The 18,707-nt window shown below is 34.6% G+C and overlaps 1 protein-coding gene across 6 annotated transcripts in view; it reads right to left on the bottom strand.

The window, feature by feature from the left end:
- CHD1 (chromodomain helicase DNA binding protein 1) overlaps window positions 1-18,707 on the bottom strand; it is a 57,716-nt gene that overhangs the window by 19,302 nt on the left and 19,707 nt on the right. For 4 of the 6 annotated variants that reach the window (XM_061362616.1, XM_061362620.1, XM_061362614.1 and 1 more), the window contains exons 3-18: window positions 15,922-16,123; window positions 14,834-14,938; window positions 13,473-13,540; window positions 12,307-12,456; window positions 11,761-12,044; window positions 9,931-10,156; window positions 8,941-9,041; window positions 8,502-8,680; window positions 7,336-7,463; window positions 6,648-6,864; window positions 5,928-6,017; window positions 5,036-5,226; window positions 3,741-3,929; window positions 3,277-3,439; window positions 1,492-1,644; window positions 945-1,016 (exon numbers count right to left, since the gene is read on the bottom strand). In XM_061362616.1, the coding sequence (XP_061218600.1) occupies window positions 945-1,016; window positions 1,492-1,644; window positions 3,277-3,439; window positions 3,741-3,929; window positions 5,036-5,226; window positions 5,928-6,017; window positions 6,648-6,864; window positions 7,336-7,463; window positions 8,502-8,680; window positions 8,941-9,041; window positions 9,931-10,156; window positions 11,761-12,044; window positions 12,307-12,456; window positions 13,473-13,540; window positions 14,834-14,938; window positions 15,922-16,123 (2,518 nt within the window). Of the gene's footprint in view, window positions 1-944; window positions 1,017-1,491; window positions 1,645-3,276; window positions 3,440-3,740; window positions 3,930-5,035; window positions 5,227-5,927; window positions 6,018-6,647; window positions 6,865-7,335; window positions 7,464-8,501; window positions 8,681-8,940; window positions 9,042-9,930; window positions 10,157-11,760; window positions 12,045-12,306; window positions 12,485-13,472; window positions 13,541-14,833; window positions 14,939-15,921; window positions 16,124-18,707 lie in introns of all 6 variants that reach the window. The other 2 variants (XM_061362617.1, XM_061362618.1) reach the window with 2 other exon arrangements.

Here is an 18,707-nt window from a genome sequence, read left to right on the forward strand (position 1 = left end):
AAGACAATTTTGTTGCTGCATAAATGCATAATTTGCCTCCATTTTTGAAATGCACAAAGTTTAAATTCCTCCGAATCTCAAAAAGGTACAGTGTAATTGCAAAGATTTCAGAAGAAGGCACTGACGTCTATGCTAGAAATCTGAAACAAAATTAACTTCTGTATTTAAGAAATGTCTGAAGTTCAGTTTACGGAGTTAAGTCCTTCCATCATAGCAGAAACAAGCTGGAGAAGCAAGTGACAAATGATATGGTTTAATTACTGATTTAATAAAAAAAAAAAACAAACAAAAAATCAACCTTCACTTCCCCAGATCTGCCACTGTAGGACAAAAAATGTAAGCTGATCAAAGGTATGGAATGGCTTGCATATCAAGAATACTAACGCAAAAAAGAAAGAATCTGTGACAGACACCTACATATTCACAGGTTGCTCACAAGGAATATCTAGAAATCTGTTCTTTAGTATTTCTTCTAGGATAAGTTAAGCAGGTAGCAACAAACGAGGAAAACAGAACCCACATTTGAAGATGGCTGTTTATGCAAGAATATATACAAAAGAATACAGTTCTGTCCACTGCCAATGGATGTTTCTGATACTAACTGCTTCAAGTTCAAAGCTCTTGTAAACACTGTTGGTTTAAGTTCAAAGCAGAGGTTGAATTTCTGACACATTTATATAGTAATTAAAATTACTTTGATAAAGAGCTTTAGAAAAAAACAGATTATGAAAATTATATTTATTGAATGATGTAGTTAATGTGTTTTTTACTTAACCTCAGAGTAAAAAATTAGCAGATGTAAACCCTATAGCCTAGGCAGTAACAACAAATTTTCAACAATATTGACATATTCTTCACTTTCCTCAGCCTCCATTTTTGTGCAACGTTTTTCTGTATTTCTCAGGAAAAAATAAAACAGATTACTTAGGAAAAAAATATCATACCTCTGAACCTTCTGCATTAAAATGATCCAGTGCTTGTTTCCTCAATTCCCCTTTTATTGATCCGTCAAGTCTCTAAAGAGATTGAATGCTACAGTTAAAAAGTAATTCTTATACTATATTCAAAATCAGAGCACCCCAAATTCTCAAATGCCAAACCTGTTATATGAAGAAAAAAAGAAAACCTGTGATGCATCAATTCTTATATTTTTTTAATTCATCTATTTAGCATCAAATTATTATTTAGCATATAGCAATTGCCAGATTTTATTAAAAGAGAACATGTTTTCTTGTGTCTTTTCTTAAGCAAAGTGGTACAGATCATATTCACAAAACAGATGAGGTTGGAAGGGACCTCTGGAGGTGATACTGTCCAACTCCCCAGCTTAACTGGGGACAGCAAAAGCAGGCTGCCCAGCATCACGTCTACGTGGCTTCTGAATGTCACAGAGATCATATCCTCTGAACAAGTTGTCACCCTCAGATAAAGAAAAGATTTTTCTAATATTCAGGATCAAAGCTTCTTGGCTACTACCACCAAGATTCTTACTTGAAAGGGAAACTGACGATACTTCAGATATTCTGCTAGGATGTCCAGCATCCTCACCATCTGTGAGAAAATCAGAACTCTGTTGCCACGTTCTCGCAGACGAATCAGTAGCTTGTCAAGAAGGATTAGTTTCCCACTGCTACGTATTAAATGCTACAAAATCCAAGAAATACATATTAATAAATAAGTTCATCTCAGCATTAATATACACAGCAGTTGGTTAGACATTCAAGTTTTGCTTTTCTTCCTAGTGCTGAGGGAAGAAAAAAGGGGCAAAAAAGGCAAAATCTGACATTTCTGAAGAATTTCATAATTTAAGATGTACATATAATATGTAATCTCCTTGAACTAAAAAGAAAAGCAACCATAAAAAAACCCCCAATCAACAAAAAAAAAACAAAAAACAAAATGAACCCCACAAAAAAAAGCCCAAACACAAGAAGACATCACTGCTATATAATCTTACTTGTATGCAGCATTAACTGAAAAAGTTTACTCTGATTTTAGCTGATTCTAACTGAAATCAACATGATTACTAAATCACAAAAGGGAAATACTCAGTTCCCTTTTAAAGTCACATCTTAACATCTCATCAAAAGATGAAGTAAATGCAAATGGCTTAAAAGTCTAAGCAGTTACGACATAGACCCAAATTCCTTTCTGCAAAGTAAAAAATCAAATTGGGTAACCAATGAAATCTAAGACTGAGAAAAAAACCACCACTATCTTGGTACTACATTCTCTTCACCTTACATCTTTTGAAAAGGAACAGGTACTGCTGCTTATTTCTCTAAGTATTTTAACAAAACCTATCAATCAAGTTTCTCTTTACCACAAGATAAAGTGAGAAGAATCTTACTCGTGGTGCCTAACACTGTAACCCATCTAAAGCTTGTTAAGCCTTCTCAGTACAGAAACTCAAGCAAACGTGAAATTTAATGTTAAAAATGTTATGTAAAGATGCTTGGGACAGAAGTTTGGGGAATGCTCAATTTAGTTAGGTGATTTACTCTTCCTGCCAAAAAGGAGAAGAATATTTTTGACTGCACAAGTAGCAGCTAGTAAAAAACTAGTAGCTTTAGAAAGGTATTTATGAACTTGAAAAATTACAGGAAAAAAAATCTTTAGAAATATTTATGTTGGTATAAACTGCATCAATAACAACAGTCTTATCTGTTGCTCAGCAGGTTAGTACAAGTATTAACCTTAAAAAAACAGTAGAAACAGCATACCATCTTTGGTAGTGATGGTAACTAGTTTTACCTGTTAAAAGAAGCAGCAAAGTAAGATGGAGCTTTTGATGCTCATTGCTACCATTTCCTTTCACTTTGGTTGTTTGCAGGCATACAGAAAACAGTATTTGACTACAAAAAAGGCTTTGAAGTATTCTGTAGATCAGTTCCTCCTATCACATAGATTGCTGGTATAGCACTTCCAGTCACATGCATTTCCACTCACATTTTATTTACCCTCTTAGCTGTTTTATTTTACTTAGGTAGGTTTCTTTTGCATCAAAATACACACCCTGTTTCAAACTATTGCCTTTTACTTTGTAATTAAAATTGGAAATATTTAGTCAATTATGTGTCAATTACTCATTTCTGATTAAGAAACAAGAATCAATTCACTTACCTGTAAAATACAGGATGCATGTTTTCCAGAGAACCTGTCATTTCTTAATATACTTCACTTAGAATAAAATTCCAGAGCACCATAAAACTGTGTAAATATTACAGATGTAAAAGAGAACTTACATATATAGATAAAATATTAAAGCATCATTACCTGTAAAGCCTCCTGTTTATTATAAAATTCATTATCATCTGGTGGTTTAATGAGGTAGCAATGGTTACAACACTTCTTGAGTTCCATCATGATGTTCAAAAAGCCTGAGGTACTGCCTTTTGAACCTTTACTGAGGGCTTTATAATTCCTCGTTAAAATCCACCTATAGTGTAAGATGTACAATGTAAGTAATTTCTAATCATATGTGAAAGCAAGATAGATGTAAGCTCTCACAATCTAATCAAGCCAAAGGAAAAGCAGGTCTGCCCCAAAATGTACAACCATGCCAAACAAAAGCTACATGACATTAGACCAGTGTAATTCTTGAGCCCTCGCTTCAAGAATTTTACTGCTGTGAAACCCTAGAAGCCTGAAGTTCAAACTGCATTATAAAATCTATTATATTTCAGTAAATTGCTTGTAGATATATCACTGAAAGAGCTCAACTTAAAAAGTGTTGTTACTTGTAATATTGCTTCTGTAATGCACTCATTTCCATCCTCAGAATTTGCTCAACTTTAGCAGGTAAAGACTTTTCTACATCTTTTTTAACTCTTCTCAGCAGAAATGGTTCAAGTTCTTTATGAAGACTTGCATAACCATACTCTCTCCCTTTGCCATGCTCCTCTTCAAAATCTTCCCAGGAGGAAAACCTTAAACAAAACAAAGAATGAACACAAAATATTGACATGCTGTGAATGACCTGAAGGAGCAAATTCAAAAAGTTAAGAAAAGACAAACACAGAATGTGTTCAACACAACATAAATAGTGCACACACACATATGGATTTCTTCCCTTCTGTTTAATTTAGCCAATTTCTGAATTTTCATCTGATAAATTCCAAACACTTTGCCTATAAATAGAGAAAGGAATTAAAAAAAAAAATTTACAGAATTAAATTTTAACTTCCCCAGTGGAAATGCAACATATCTATTCTTCTGCAAGGATACTTCCCTAGATGGTTGCAGAAATTCCATTATTACACATTTATCAAGAGAAGCATAAAATAACCCCAGCTGCATAGCTGGAGGGTGTGCAAGAGAACAAGAGACTACTTAATGTATGTTTTGCAGCTTCTGTTGTCTATCTAAAGCATAACTATCCTCTATGCTAAAGACTAGGAGAACAGACTACCATTAAATGAAGAATGGGTACTAGACCATAGTGGCTTTGCTTGTAAGGTTCTGAAGCAGACAGTATAATCTATAGCTCAAACTAAATAGAGCTATGATCCTGGCATTTACAGTACGCCTGACAGGAACATGTGCTTTTACACATGAGCTATAATTTATCTGAGGTATAAACAAAAGTGAGTACAAAATAAGGTCAACACAGTAAGCTTACTATATGCAAACCATATGGGAAAACCAGATATGTAACTGAACTACAAGGTATTGCAAATCTTCATACAAGTTTGTTTTCATTAATAGTACTAACACAGAAAAAATTCCATTCTATTTTCTCAGAGTAAATTTCCCCATATTGTTTTCCTCTTAGGCTAAGATGAAGCCTTTTTTCCAGGTCTTCACCCATGCATTGATCACTGTGATACACTGATGTCTGTGGACTGTTAAAATAAAAAAAGGTGACAACTGTTACCAGTGTTATTTCATGAAAACATATATGCATCTGCTTTGATATAAAACATTTAAATTATCTTTCAGTATGATTGTCTATCAATTCTCAAATCACTACACTATTTCACAGTAACAACCTTGACCAAAAAATGTTAAAAAGAATCGTGTAAAATTCTCTTACTTTTCTGGCATGATGAAGTGCAACAAAGACCAAAGCTCTTTCAGGGAGTTTTGCAAAGGGGTTCCAGTAATAAGAAGACGATGGTTAGACTTAAAGTCTATCAAAGTCTTGTACAGAAGAGAGTCGTCATTTTTTAAACGATGAGCTTCATCAACTCCTATGAACGCCCAATTCAGACCACCAAGGAATGACTTTAAAAAAAAATGGATATGGGGGGAAATGTTATACAAACACACATTGCATAATTAAAATTTAAAAGGAAGAAAATGGCCAGAAGCCTGACCTATACTAATTTATACATCACAGAAAAAAAAAACTATTGACCTCTTCTTCCCAGCATGTACAAATGAAGTAAAAATGTTCTGCTTCTTGACTATCTATAAAAATCTCCATATATTGTTAGAAGGACTAACAGTAACTCCGTGTGCTACCACTATGGAGACAGTATTAATACAGGTATACACACTATTGTATGCACTATAACAAAGGAGAAACCACATGAAATTTTAGAGCTCTGAATCATGTCTGGGGTTAGGCTCTTTTTCAGCTCCTTGATGGTAGTCTGCAAAGTAGAGCTCCTGAAGATGGGAGATTATTACAGAATTCAAATCCCAAGCAAACTACGGAAAAAGGAAGTGCTACCCACTTAACAAAATGGAAAAAGACTGAAAGCCTCACCACACAGAAAATCAGGAAGTGCTTAAGCCCCACACCCACCAACAAACCATACACAAAAAAAATCCCAAAACTCCAACCATGTACTCTCATAGTTCAAAAAGCAAAAGCTATCAGTGTCCATAAATGCAATTGCCCACAACCCAAATACAAGTAAGTCTAAAGAGAGTTCTACAATGGAGGAATTATTTTTATATCTCTGAAGGAATGTGTTTACCTTATCCTTAAGCAAGATTTCATACGTTGTTAGGAGTATGTTAAATTTTAACCGTTTGGTCTGTGGATGCATCCATTCGTGAGTTCTTATCTACACACACACACAAAAAAACCTGAAGTGAACTATAAGCTAGAGAAAAAAAGGTCTGTTGAATAAGATGAATTTATGTACTGCAGCAATCAAAGTGTTTAATGCCATATAATAATGATCATGAAAAACAAGCAAGATGTATTAACATATGCAAATCTGAACTTCCAACCTATGTACTCCAAAAATATTCTATTTAAACTTCAGAATAAACAGCAAAGAATTTCTACAAAACATTTTTTACTTTAATGGATAAGATTAGTAACATTCAGAAAACACATTAAAGAAAACAAACCAACCGCATTTCAAGAAAATAAATTAAGATCATGACTGGCTTGCTTATGTATTTATTTTTACTAGAGGTAAATAGGTAAATAATCATCTGGCAGAAAATAATTTGTTTTCAAATGCAAGACCAAATTTTCTAATCCTGTTCACCGTTAAGAGGGAAGGAAATCTTTCACACACATTTATATCAGATCCAATCTAAGTTTTCAATTTGCATCTTAAACACATTGTTTCAATAAGTATTGGCTCAGTCCTAACCAAAATACTGAGATTAGCACAGGATAGGAATCTGAAGTGAGTCTTGTTTATCTACCAGCCTTTCCACTGACAAAGAGAAATACTCACCATATTTCTGCTAGTTATATCTCCCAAGTAAACTACAGCATTCATCTGAGGAGCCCAAGTTTGAATCTCTCTTTGCCAAGATGTCAAGGTAGAAAGTGGCACGACCAGCAGGAAAGGCCCATACAATTGATGTTCATGAAACAGGTAGTTCAGAAAAGAAATTGTTTGTATTGTTTTACCCAGACCCATTTCATCCGCAAGAATACAGCTATTCCCTCTAAAAAAAAAAAAAAAAAAAAAAAAATAAAAAATAAAAAGAATTGGGGGTAGGAGGCAAGTGGTATAGAGAAGGGAAGGATTTGGACAAGAAGAAAAATTACTACCTTTTGAGCATAAAACCCACTCATACAAATTTAAGATTTTCCAGCTATGTATCTTGATGTTTATTTCCACTCTTTTCCCATAAAACCAATTTCCATCCCTCCTTAATATTTTAATTATATTTAAAAAAACTAATCAGAATTTTGTAAACACTCCTTTGTGAGTCTTATTAATGCTAATGTTGACATGTCAGAACAGTTGTTTTGGGTTTTCTGTTACTGTTTTAGGTTGGTTTGAACTTATTATATGAAACCTTTCACCTTCCAAGAAAAGACAAAAAAAAACCCCAACAAAAGACATAATCAATTTAAGTTCTACAAAAGCTTACAATGTACAAACAGAAAAATTCATTTCAGGCTACACTTACTTGCACCATGAGTGAGCAAGCCAATTCAATCCATTTAACTGATAATCTCTTAACTCCAAACTTTCATGTCCCCCAATGTACAACGGTTGCTTCTTCAGTGCAACAAACCTTGGCCTCTGTTTTAGAACCTGTCAAAAGCAAACTGATCATCAGTCCTACTATTGACTAGTTACCAAAATGTCTTCCTACAGAAAAAAATAGTAGTAGAGATCTACTGGGTCACCAAGTTTAGTCTTCAACCATTGATAAAAACTAGGCCGTCTAAAAACACAATCTGCAAGCCAAAATTAGTTTGATTGCTAATCTGGATTTCACAATGGGAATCACATTAACTCACTCAAAATTTACTTTTAGAATAAACTACAATACTACATAAGCCCATCTTTGAATGCCAGTAATACCGCAGTGGACTGTATCTACAAAAAACTATCCTTAGTAGTGATAACTTCCATATAGATTAGTATGTATTATTGCTATTCTGAAAAACCTTCAAAAATATTTCATAATATGTATCTTATCTCTGGATTCATAGAAAGTTTTCACATATTTGCTAATCACAATTGGTGTGGTGGTTTGAACCTGGCAGGCAGCTACGCCACCACCCAGCTGCTTACTCACTCTCCACCCTATTGGGACTGGTGGGATAACTGAAAGGGCAAAAATAAGAAAAACTTGTGGATCAAAATAAAGAGTTTACTGGGTGAAGGGGAAAAAAACCCCAACTGACCAAAACAAAAACCCACAACAGAAAAGAACCACAAGTGACAGAATGGGAGGCATGCATTAACGCACCAGCAGCCTGACGACCAACAAGTCTCCAAAACTCAGCCACCTTTGAACCCCTGCTCAGCCCACTCAGTTTTATCATCACATTAAATGGCATGGAATATAATTTTGGCCAGTTAGGTCAGCTGTACTGTCTGTGTTCCCTCCCATCTATTGCCCACCCCGAGACTACTCACAGGAGGGAAGACACAGCAAGGAACAGAGAAGGCCTTGACAATGTGCAAGATCTGTTCAGCAATAGCCAAAACACTGATTGTGTTATCAACACTGTTTAGGTCACAAATCTAAAACATAGGTCATACAAGCTACCATGAAGATAACTGACTCCATCCCAGCAAGGCCCAGTACAAATGATTATAAAACCACTGCAAATTACATACCTTACAATCCTTAAAGGGAGTTGTCTTGGACTGATTTCTGCTAAAGTACTCATCAATGCGTGCCTGAAACTTTTTGGCAATGAGAGCACCATCTTCCCAGCTACATTCTGAATAGGGCAGACCCTGCCACTTACAATAGTAGTCTGGATAACCAGCTGCTGATTTCTGATTTGAATGAGCTGCAGAAATGCATCAGAGCAACCTGATTAGCATTTTACTTCTTTCTTATGAAAACGCTCATTTTACATAATAAGACAACATAAGCTAGCTTCATAGTACAGACAGTATGACAACTCTTCTCTTTACCTGAAGTTCTGTTTTGGATTAAAAAGTGAGCGATACTCACATACCAAACTTCTTAGTTACACGTGCAACATATAAGCACTGAACATACAGAATATTCTCAACACTGTTTTCTGTTCACAAGTTTGTAACATACCAATTATTCTTTCCACTATCTGATACTGTTTATGTAGATCATCTGTAAGCTCTTGCTGGCAGTTGTAATATTCCACATCTTCTGGAGAAGCATTTTTCAGCCTGTAATGGGAATTAATTTGCTTATTATACTATATAGTTCTAAAACTAAGAAAATTTGGCAGCTCTAAAGCTCTGAATATAAGCATCATATGAAAGTTGCTTAAAAAGATTCTTTGAAGAAATTCCAACTACAAAAACTGTTGCATCTGACCTAGGTCATCATTAACAACTGAGTATGCTTACTGAGAGACACAACTACTACAGCTACAGGTGTTACCAATCACACAGCTAATTCAGAACACCTATTCTCAACAATCAGTAGAGTATTTCACAGAGTACTTTAATGGAGACTACTGAGTACTCTCCATTGAAATTTTAATTCTCCATTTTAATTGAGAGTTACAGACTATTTTTACATAATTGTAATGTTCATCGTGGCTCAACTCTGCATGAATCCATCTTTTGATTATGTTTCTAAAAATCCCACCAGTATTTTCTGATTATACATATTAATAAAACTCAACACCAAAAAGGCAACATTAAAATATATGGATTTCTTCAGATTTTTGTTCTTAGGCTTGAACCTCGGGTTTGAACCAAGAAAACTCAATTCTTCAAAGTAATCTGAAACAGCTAATGTACCAAGTTGCAGAAGAACTCTGGTCAAAGTATAACGACAAAATTAGTAAAAGGTACCATTTATTATTTTTAAACACTACCCAACTTGTTAAAACTGCATTTATAACATATATATACACTAAAACCAGGTTCAGGGAATTATCTTACAGTAACATGTTATGAAGGCTTCAACTTTTTAAGATTTTGTCTTTCTATTGCACAGACACTTGGAATTATTCCCTCAAAAAGAGGGAACAGGTCTCAGAAACACAATAAAGCATCTACATTGTTATAAAAGAAGTACTGAAGAAGCCTATATAAAAATATTCACCATCGTTTTGTTTCCTGATCCTTTTTTTTATAGTTGTCCAGTTTCTTCATTCCTTTAACATTTTGTTGCTTCAGTGTTTCCTCAGTTTCCCAAGTGTTATGGATGTGTGACCAACCTTTCCATTTAATAAGATACTGTATTTCTCCTGGCTCTTTTGACTTTTCAAACCCAGCATTTGGGTCACCATCTGCCTCAATTGCATAGATGGTGGTTGCAGCACCTGTGGCTAAGAAAGAAACATCATAAGACTTAATTAAGTGTGCCTTGTGATAACTTAACCAGTAAGAAATCTAGTGTAGAAAGCAGTTAGTGACACTTTTAGATGAGTATATAGTTGACTAGTGACTACAGTTCTCATGTCATTATTCTTATTTGAACAATTATGGGGCAGATATGTAAACAGATGGAGAACTACTCAAAAGAGAATCAAAAGAGCAAACAAAACTTCTGCACTTAACCTACAGTATCTTTGCTTTATTCATCAGAATTTTCTTTGCATTCTCAGTCTTTACAGTGATCACCAGGGAACACTCTACTAATGCTGCTTGTCATCTTCTGTTGTATTAGGCTCATCTCTGAGCATACAAAAGATATCTGACATCATACTTGGTCAGTCTTGAGACACTAATAACGTACTACTAGGGGATACTATAAACTTGTTTCTTTCAAATCTTGTCTACTTTGTCTGCCTTTGTTATCTTAGCTGGGAAAATCTGTAATTAAGTACAGGCTATATCACAGCTGAAGATTACTAGCAGCAGCAAACAGGCTTATTTCTGTGAGGACACACAGGTAAGGAAATGAGCCCAGCAAGCTGTAGGGCCAAATAAAGCCACAGAGAGTGGCAACAAGAAGACAGCACAACCAGCAACATCATCAGGGCAGGAAGAATATAAGAAGTTGAGTTCCAAAGCCTCTGACCACAGCAGTAACATTATGCACTGGAGCAGGATACACTACAATTCAGGACAGGATGGGAGAAGAAAACTGAGAGGAAGAAGAGTGCAAGTTCTGAGACAGGTCAGAAACTTTAGAGACGGAGTATAACTAATGGAGAAAGGCAACTCTGAAGTGCAAGGGCCCCAGGGTTTGGGTGCTGGGTTTCTTTTTATTTGGTTTTGTAACTAGAATCCTAATTTGCAGATTCAGAACACTTACACTGAGCTGCTAGACACTGCAACCCATTACTACCGGAAATATGAAAGCGGAACAATATTCACAAAATACTTTCAAGAGTTCAAATGTAAGTGTGCCTCTGAAATTTTAGATTCATTTTGTAGGTATTCAACACATTGCACTGTATTAAGACAATCTGTACAGCAATAACTGAAATCGTAACCTCAGTGGCTTAGCCTTGCCAACACCATCTTTCAAGGTTCAGATTATTAGTTGGCTCTTGGACTTTCTCCACTCCACTCCATATGTAATTTATACTTATCAAATATCACTAAACTGTAAAAACAGCGTCATAACAGTATGGTATGCGGTTATGCCATATCCCACTTCATTTTTGTTTTCTGCTTAGGCAGAAAATTCTACATTTTACTTTGAAACACTTAAGAGGAACTTTAGAAAGGAACATCCTTATAAACATGAGACAAAACAAGATGACTTTTTAGTAACTTTAAAATTATAGCTGTTTGTGAATTTCACAGATGACCTACAGCTGAGAACATCTGCTGAAGTTGTACCACAGCATACTCCAGGATATTAAGGACACCAACAACAAACAAATGAACAAACAAACAAACACACCTCCCCCCAAAGAAAACAAACAACAACAAAAAAACCCCAAACAACAACAACAACAACAAAAAGTAAGAAAAATACCTCCTTTTCGTCCAAGGCGACTATCCATAAATTTCTCTATAGTTTCAAATTCATCTTCTTCAGTTTGTGGGACATCTTCTCCACAAACTTCCAGTAAATCATCAGAATCTGTCTTGGTTTCTTCAGCTTCTTTGTAACTTATGTTGACTGTTGCCTGACGACGAGATCCTCTCTTATCATAATCATCATCATCATCATCCTCCTCTTCCTCCTCATCATCCTCTGATGAATCAAGTTGCCTCTTTTTTGGTACTGCACTCTTCTTCCCATTTTTTGGCTTAATTCTGGAAGATAATGACACAACAGGGACAACTATAAATCTTCCGTATTGCCCAATGAATACATAGTTAATGAATGCTAAGTTACTCCAATTTCAGTTACAGCAGACAAGAAAATGAATTCCCTAGAAAGCAGTATGTTAACAATGCTTTTAAAAACACTCTTTTTAATAAGCATTAATGTCTTTATTTGAATATAGAGCAGCAATATATAATTAAACTGCTTATTAGAAATAGCACCAAAGTATCCAAATGAATGACTTCTTACCTGCTTGGTGGCTTCCGGCTTTTGACCTTGTTTTTTGGCTCATAGTCAGATTCACTCTCTTCACAACTGCTTTTCTCCCTATCTTCCTCTGATTCAGAATCGGAACCAGTTCCTGATACTGACCCTGACCCTGACATTTGCCAGTCTTCACTGTACATATTGAAAGACAAAAAAGTAACTTTTTTTTTTACATCCGGGATTCATTCATTGGGTATCCGCTGTAATTTCAACACTCTTCACAGAAATAAAAATCTTTTAATGGTTATTTCAGCTGATAAGACAGAAAATTGTCATCACTGAATAAACTGTCATCAATGAATAACAGATAAGTAAAAATGCCCAATGGCTTCAAAGGGAGTTGGACTAAGTTTTCTATTACAAAGAGGTAGATTTAAAATTCAAACAAAAAAAAAATCTGGACCTCTAAATAAATTTCAGCATGAAGAAATGAGTTAATATGATATTAAGAAACCAAAACACTTAACAGTACTACCATTTCTATATACTGGCAACCCTCAATAATGAGGGGATTCATGAACTGGGAGAAGAGGAATGATAGAGCAGTTAAATTTCTACACATCATGCATAAAATACACAGGTCACTGCCTTTCACTGCCGCAACAACAATATATAATCCTTTTTACATCCTTTTTGATCTACTATTTAGAATGAAGCTTATCTTCAGTGAAAATTCTTTGCTAGTCAATGAAGTTAATTACTACCAGAACTACAATAACTTTTAAACATGTCCCAGGAAAAAAATAAGAAAACCAATCACCTAAAAAAACAGGTAAAAGAATTTGGCATTAACTAAGATTCTAACTTAAATTTGTTGTGAGACAACCTATTTAAGCAGTTTTGCATTTCTACAAGAATTTTTAGAGAGGGCCTTCAGCTCAAAACCAAATTGCAACAATATTTTTAAAATAACAGCCTTGATGAATGTTTCTGAACAACACTGCACTTGTTCCCTCAAAAATACCATATAGATGCATCTTTTAGAGTTTATTTTAAATATTCCAAAGGATTTATCAAAATTGGAAATGCAGTATCAAGAAGAATTAGAAAGGGAACTTAAGCATTTCAGTTGTGGAAAAATGAAGAATGAATTATGAGCATATGTCACCATGACAAAAAAGAAAAAAATACTTATAAAAATATCTTACTCTTTATGTTTTCTCTTCTTGGTTTCAGCGGATGAGTCATCTGCAGAATCCTCACTACTTGATGAGTCCTGCAGGTGAAGCAAAAGTAACCACACCAATTTGTCATTACAAAATGAATGAAGTATTTCTAACATAATTAAACAACAAATCAGTTCCCATTTTCACATTGGAGGCATTATTATTCAGGTTTTACCCTCTTCATTCCCCACAGTGTAGCTGTTAATGCAGAATGAGATAAAGAATGATACTGGTTTTGTATTTATCAATATATGAATACATTGTGCCAGCACAGCTCTAGGGAAATAAAAAAAGAAACCCTGTTTTAAAAAAATAACCATTGTTATTGTCATGTAATTGTTATGTCATACATAAAAAAATCATGGTTTAAATTGCCCCAACTTAATCAAGATGACGGTTCTAACAAAACCCTAATAAAAGCAACCCTCTCTCTACCAGACAGCTTTCTCATCTTCCATATTCTTTCACATTTAAACACCAGTTTAAGAGCTAGAAATGTTTCTTCTTTCTCTGTTCTCAAAGAAAAAACAAGAACTCTCTTAAAATCAGATTTTTCTAAAACCAACCTCACTAGGATTCAGTTTAACTTAGATTAAGTTTTAACCTGAAAAACATCTTTCTGAAAGAGAATACTAAATTACTGTTTTAACAAGAGGTGATTAAGTTCTGTGTTTAACGATAAGCTGCTAAACCATTAAAAAAAACAGAAAACCAATCAAATTAGTGTGACTACATTGCATAGTTGTTGTAACACAGGAGAAAAAGACTGCTCCGTAAGTAAGTTCCACTTCATAATCACTAGTGTCCTTAAAAGCTGTTCCTCCTACACAATCAACATTTCTTTAGCCTATGATTTATGTTTAAAATACCTAGAATATGGGAGTCATTCTTAAAATACAATTCTTTTGTAGTAACTCGTTACAAAACTTGTCAAAACATCTCTTTTTTACTCCATAACTGCAGCATCTACCTTTATACAAAATGAAATTAAAAAAAAATTCTATCATTTTTAAATGCCTTTACAAAATCAAGAAGCCAAAAATCCAATGCGGGTCTGAGTGCTTGAAAATTTTCACTATGTATTACAGAGTACCTATATCTAAAAATATTCCATAATTAAGGCTTCTATAATTTTGGAACAATTAGCCTGAAAACAAGTAACTAGAGATATTTATACTTTTTTTTATAAAATCATCAGTTATTTGAATGTTACTTTTATAGGCTAAACCCAGACTTTTACACAGGTAAGAATATAACTTGGCTTTATTTAATTTTATTCTAACTTATGGGACAATGAGATATTACTTTTAATATATTTTTAAAATCTAAATTATGTTATTCACCTCTTCTGAACCACTGTCTGATGAGGCTGCCTTTTGTTGTTGCTGCTGCTTCTTGAGTACTGCTGACCTTTGCACCGCAAGTATACTTGGACTAGACTTCCAAAACTGAACAGGAATGGAGATGCAAGAGTCTGTTAAACATTCTGAAAGTCTACAGTTTCCACATTTTTACTTTTTCTGAGTAGCACTGTTATTAAGACCAATCTTAATTTTATAAATAAAAAAATTTCACTCCATGCACTGATAATAGGTTAAATTAATAGGATTTCTGCAGAATAGGTAGTTATATAGTAACTGCCAGGACAATTTCTACAGCAGTTTAACAGTGGAGTTTAACAATAGTTAAAGAAAGTGTAGAAAGTAAAACATTTATGAAGTAGATTTTTAAACTGACCCAGATAAATCCTTTTAGGCTGATTACTTGGTTAAGTTTCTTTTTCACACAGTAATTCTGAAGTACATAAACAGAAATATAACACAGAACCCTTAACAGTCTTCAGTTCTTGTGGTAACTAATACAAGATTACCCTTCATAAATATGGTCCACCAGCCAATAAATTCCATGTAAGAGAAGAACGCAAGTAGTTTTGGCCCACCATATTTAAGACATTTCTAAGCACCACTCTTTCTTGCATTTAGCTAACTGATTGATAAAAAAAGCCAATTGTATGTAAGCTTGGATTTTTTATAAAAATCCTTTATTGATAAAAGGAAACTAAGCATTAGAGAAACAATGTAAAAAATAGGATTTCAGAAATAACATGTGTGCCTTTGTGTTCCGTAAGTTCCAGTAAATTATTGTGTGCTTCTGTATGATGAAATTTAAGGTAACCATTTAATTCAAAATACTAAGAAATAATTTTAAAAGTGTCAGCCCAAGTACTTATCCATAAGAAACTTGGAGCAGTGTTTAAGACAGTTAAGCACATGCATTCAGTAATCCAACCAAATTAAAATCTATTTAAAACCACTTTGTTATCTCTTTTAATTTTTTTCTAAATAAAAACTGCCCTTGAAAGTAGTAAGACAGATTTTTAAGAGTCACCTTGCCCCCCCTTGAAAAGAGTTCATTTATGTGTTTTGTTTACCTCAGATCCATCAACTTTTGGTGGTTTAGCTTGAATTTGTTTCTTCTCTCTAGATGTGTCAGACTCTGATTCTGACTCAGTGCCTGACTCTGAACCCGAGTCAGAGTCACTGCTACCTGATTGGCTGCTGCTTCCATCACTACTGCTTGAGCTTGAACCAGATCCAGAACCTGATGCTGACCCGGAATCGTCATCTGATCGGCTACAATGAGAAGTTAGAAGGGTATTATACAGTTGCCAAAGCAACAGGATTAAAAGAAAAAAAAAGTCACCTTTGCTTCACATATAAATCAATTGTTAAGTAAGACCAAACAAACGGGTAGCACAGAAATGGATGCAGTCAATTTAATAAGTTGAGATTAATAAAACTAAAATAAACAAAGATGCAATCATACTCTTTGTGAAGCCTATAAAAAGGCAAGATAAAGCAAGAACATTCAAATTAATATGGAGGATCAAGCACGGGAAATAAAAGTAGTACAAATGTTTCTTACTCTCCACTCCCATCCTCTCCAAAATCCTTGTTTAGCTCCATCAAACCCCATACATACCTACACATTTCTTGGCAGTTAAGTCTATTCCACAAAGATATGTCCAATTAAAATATAAGATTGTTTTCAATCTTTATAGATAAGCAGTGATCCTTTAAAAGAATAAAATTTAGAAGCACATTATCTCTTAAAAAAAAACCCAAACCCAAAACCACAAAACTATGCAGACTGTTTTCCTATTAAATTAATGGCAGCCAAATCCCTCATACAGACAACTCTGAATTTGTCACCAACAGTAAGACTTGTGCCGAGGCACATTCCTTGGCATATACTTGAGTTGCCAGATTATTCTACCGATATACTCATTTTGCACCTCATTTAAAGAAAGCACAATAATTAAAGATAAATATTTATGACAATTCAAAAAAAACTTAGGAAACAATGAGTAGAGTTAAAGTAATAGAGTTCTACAACAAATAGCCAAATTAAAATTTTAATAAAATTACTCATGAGGTTAATACTACCGTATTTCAAAGATATCATGAGAAAAAAAACACTGGAATCACACCACCACAGAGCAAAATAATTGCAAATTGACACCTGGACTGCAAACACTTACAAGACAAAGTAAACATGAAGGAGAACTGAAAATGGTAAAACCAAAAGCTGGAATTAAAACCTAGCAAGTACAATTCACCTGGCTGACAGTTAGCTGGAGGTACTTCAGGGGTATGGGGAGGAGAGATTGATCATCCTCTGCCCTAGAATATACTTAATTCATTTTAAAACCACAAAACAATGCGAAATCACTCCTCCTTCTGCTTTTGCTAACACCAACAACACTATACAAGTAAAGAAAATATATGAAGCTATTCACAAACTAACTTCTGTAGACTGCACCTCAATCAACCATCTGCAACTGTCAGCTTTGAAAGAAAGAGAAACACACCATGGTGAAGATTCCTGGTTCTGAAGCTGGAGATACAGAGATACACCCTGCTGCTGGGTTTCTTTGCACCTGCAGAGAGGAAAACTGGGACACAAGGCTGCTTCCAAACTTCCTGTTTCTGTCATCGAAAGTGTACTTCTGGCATGGTGCTCTAACACTAACCTCACCTGCCAAACAAAGCATGGCAACTGCTGCAGAATATGGCCGGAGTTTAAGCTGTTTAGAAGAAATTAACAGCACTCCATTATGATCTTCTGAAGAGATTTTAATTGTAATAGTGTTCTTGTACACAAATGTTATGTTACCTTTAATGCTGGGTAGATCAGACCATTATGAAACAACCACATTTTTCAGCACAGCAAAGTACCGTACATGAATGTCAGAGGGACTGTGGAAGTCAACTAACTATAAACGAAGAGAAATTGAATAAAATTCAGCATGGAGAAACCTTGAGACACAAGTAAATACTAGCTAGACAAGTCCTAGTGACAAAGATCCACCAAAACTGTGATCCTACATAATTGCGGAGGAAGGGAATTAAATACTTCCACGCAGGACAAGGCTTGCTTGAACAGCACAATAATAATGTGCATTACCAAATCTAAAAGACAGGCAAAACATTAAGCCATAACAATGGTAATTAAGTTAGTTTTCCATATAGCAGTAAAACATTTCATATGCATCAATATAGTGCCACTCATAGGTTCAATTCCACATAGAGCCAGAGGCAACCAGAACAAAGTATCTATTTCCTAAGGTAGTTGACACTGAAATAAACTATGTTTGTCAAAAAACCTGGCAACATTATGATAAGCGGAGAGAACGGTGGAGAGACCAAAGTGGGGGTAGGGAGTTGAAATTCCAGTTTATTTATGTAAATAAGCAAAAATCACATCAATTAAAATTTCCCATCAACTGTGAATCTGAGTGGCTTGAAATCTTTTTCTTTATGAAGAGACCAGCTAGCTGCAGGTAAAGGGGAAGGGGAGAGAAAAAAAAAAGTAATTACAAGAAACAAGAAGAAAGAAAAAATAACCACGCTCACCACAACTGATTTAGAGCTGCCCTAATGCTACCATATATGAAGGACAATGCAGGATCACTACTGTAGAGTAATAGCTTATTGGTACACAGAGAAAAAAAACAAAAACCACCAAATTTAAAGGCCATTGTATCAATAATGTCCTAATAAAACTTCTTATCCCACAGTGTTAAGTCAGCACAAGGAAATGAGACAATACAAACTGAGTAGCAGCAAGTAATTTTAAAACTAGGGAATGACTTGCTAAAATAAAAATCAAATCTTAGGATGCTATGGCAGTGCTTAAAAAGAGTTTGAAAATAAC

This window comes from Neopsephotus bourkii, unplaced genomic scaffold, assembly GCF_033783945.1.
Source record: "Neopsephotus bourkii isolate Nb327-2 ecotype Australia unplaced genomic scaffold, CSIRO-AGI_Nbou_v1 NB_1131, whole genome shotgun sequence".
NCBI classification, from domain to species: domain Eukaryota; kingdom Metazoa; phylum Chordata; class Aves; order Psittaciformes; family Psittacidae; genus Neopsephotus; species Neopsephotus bourkii.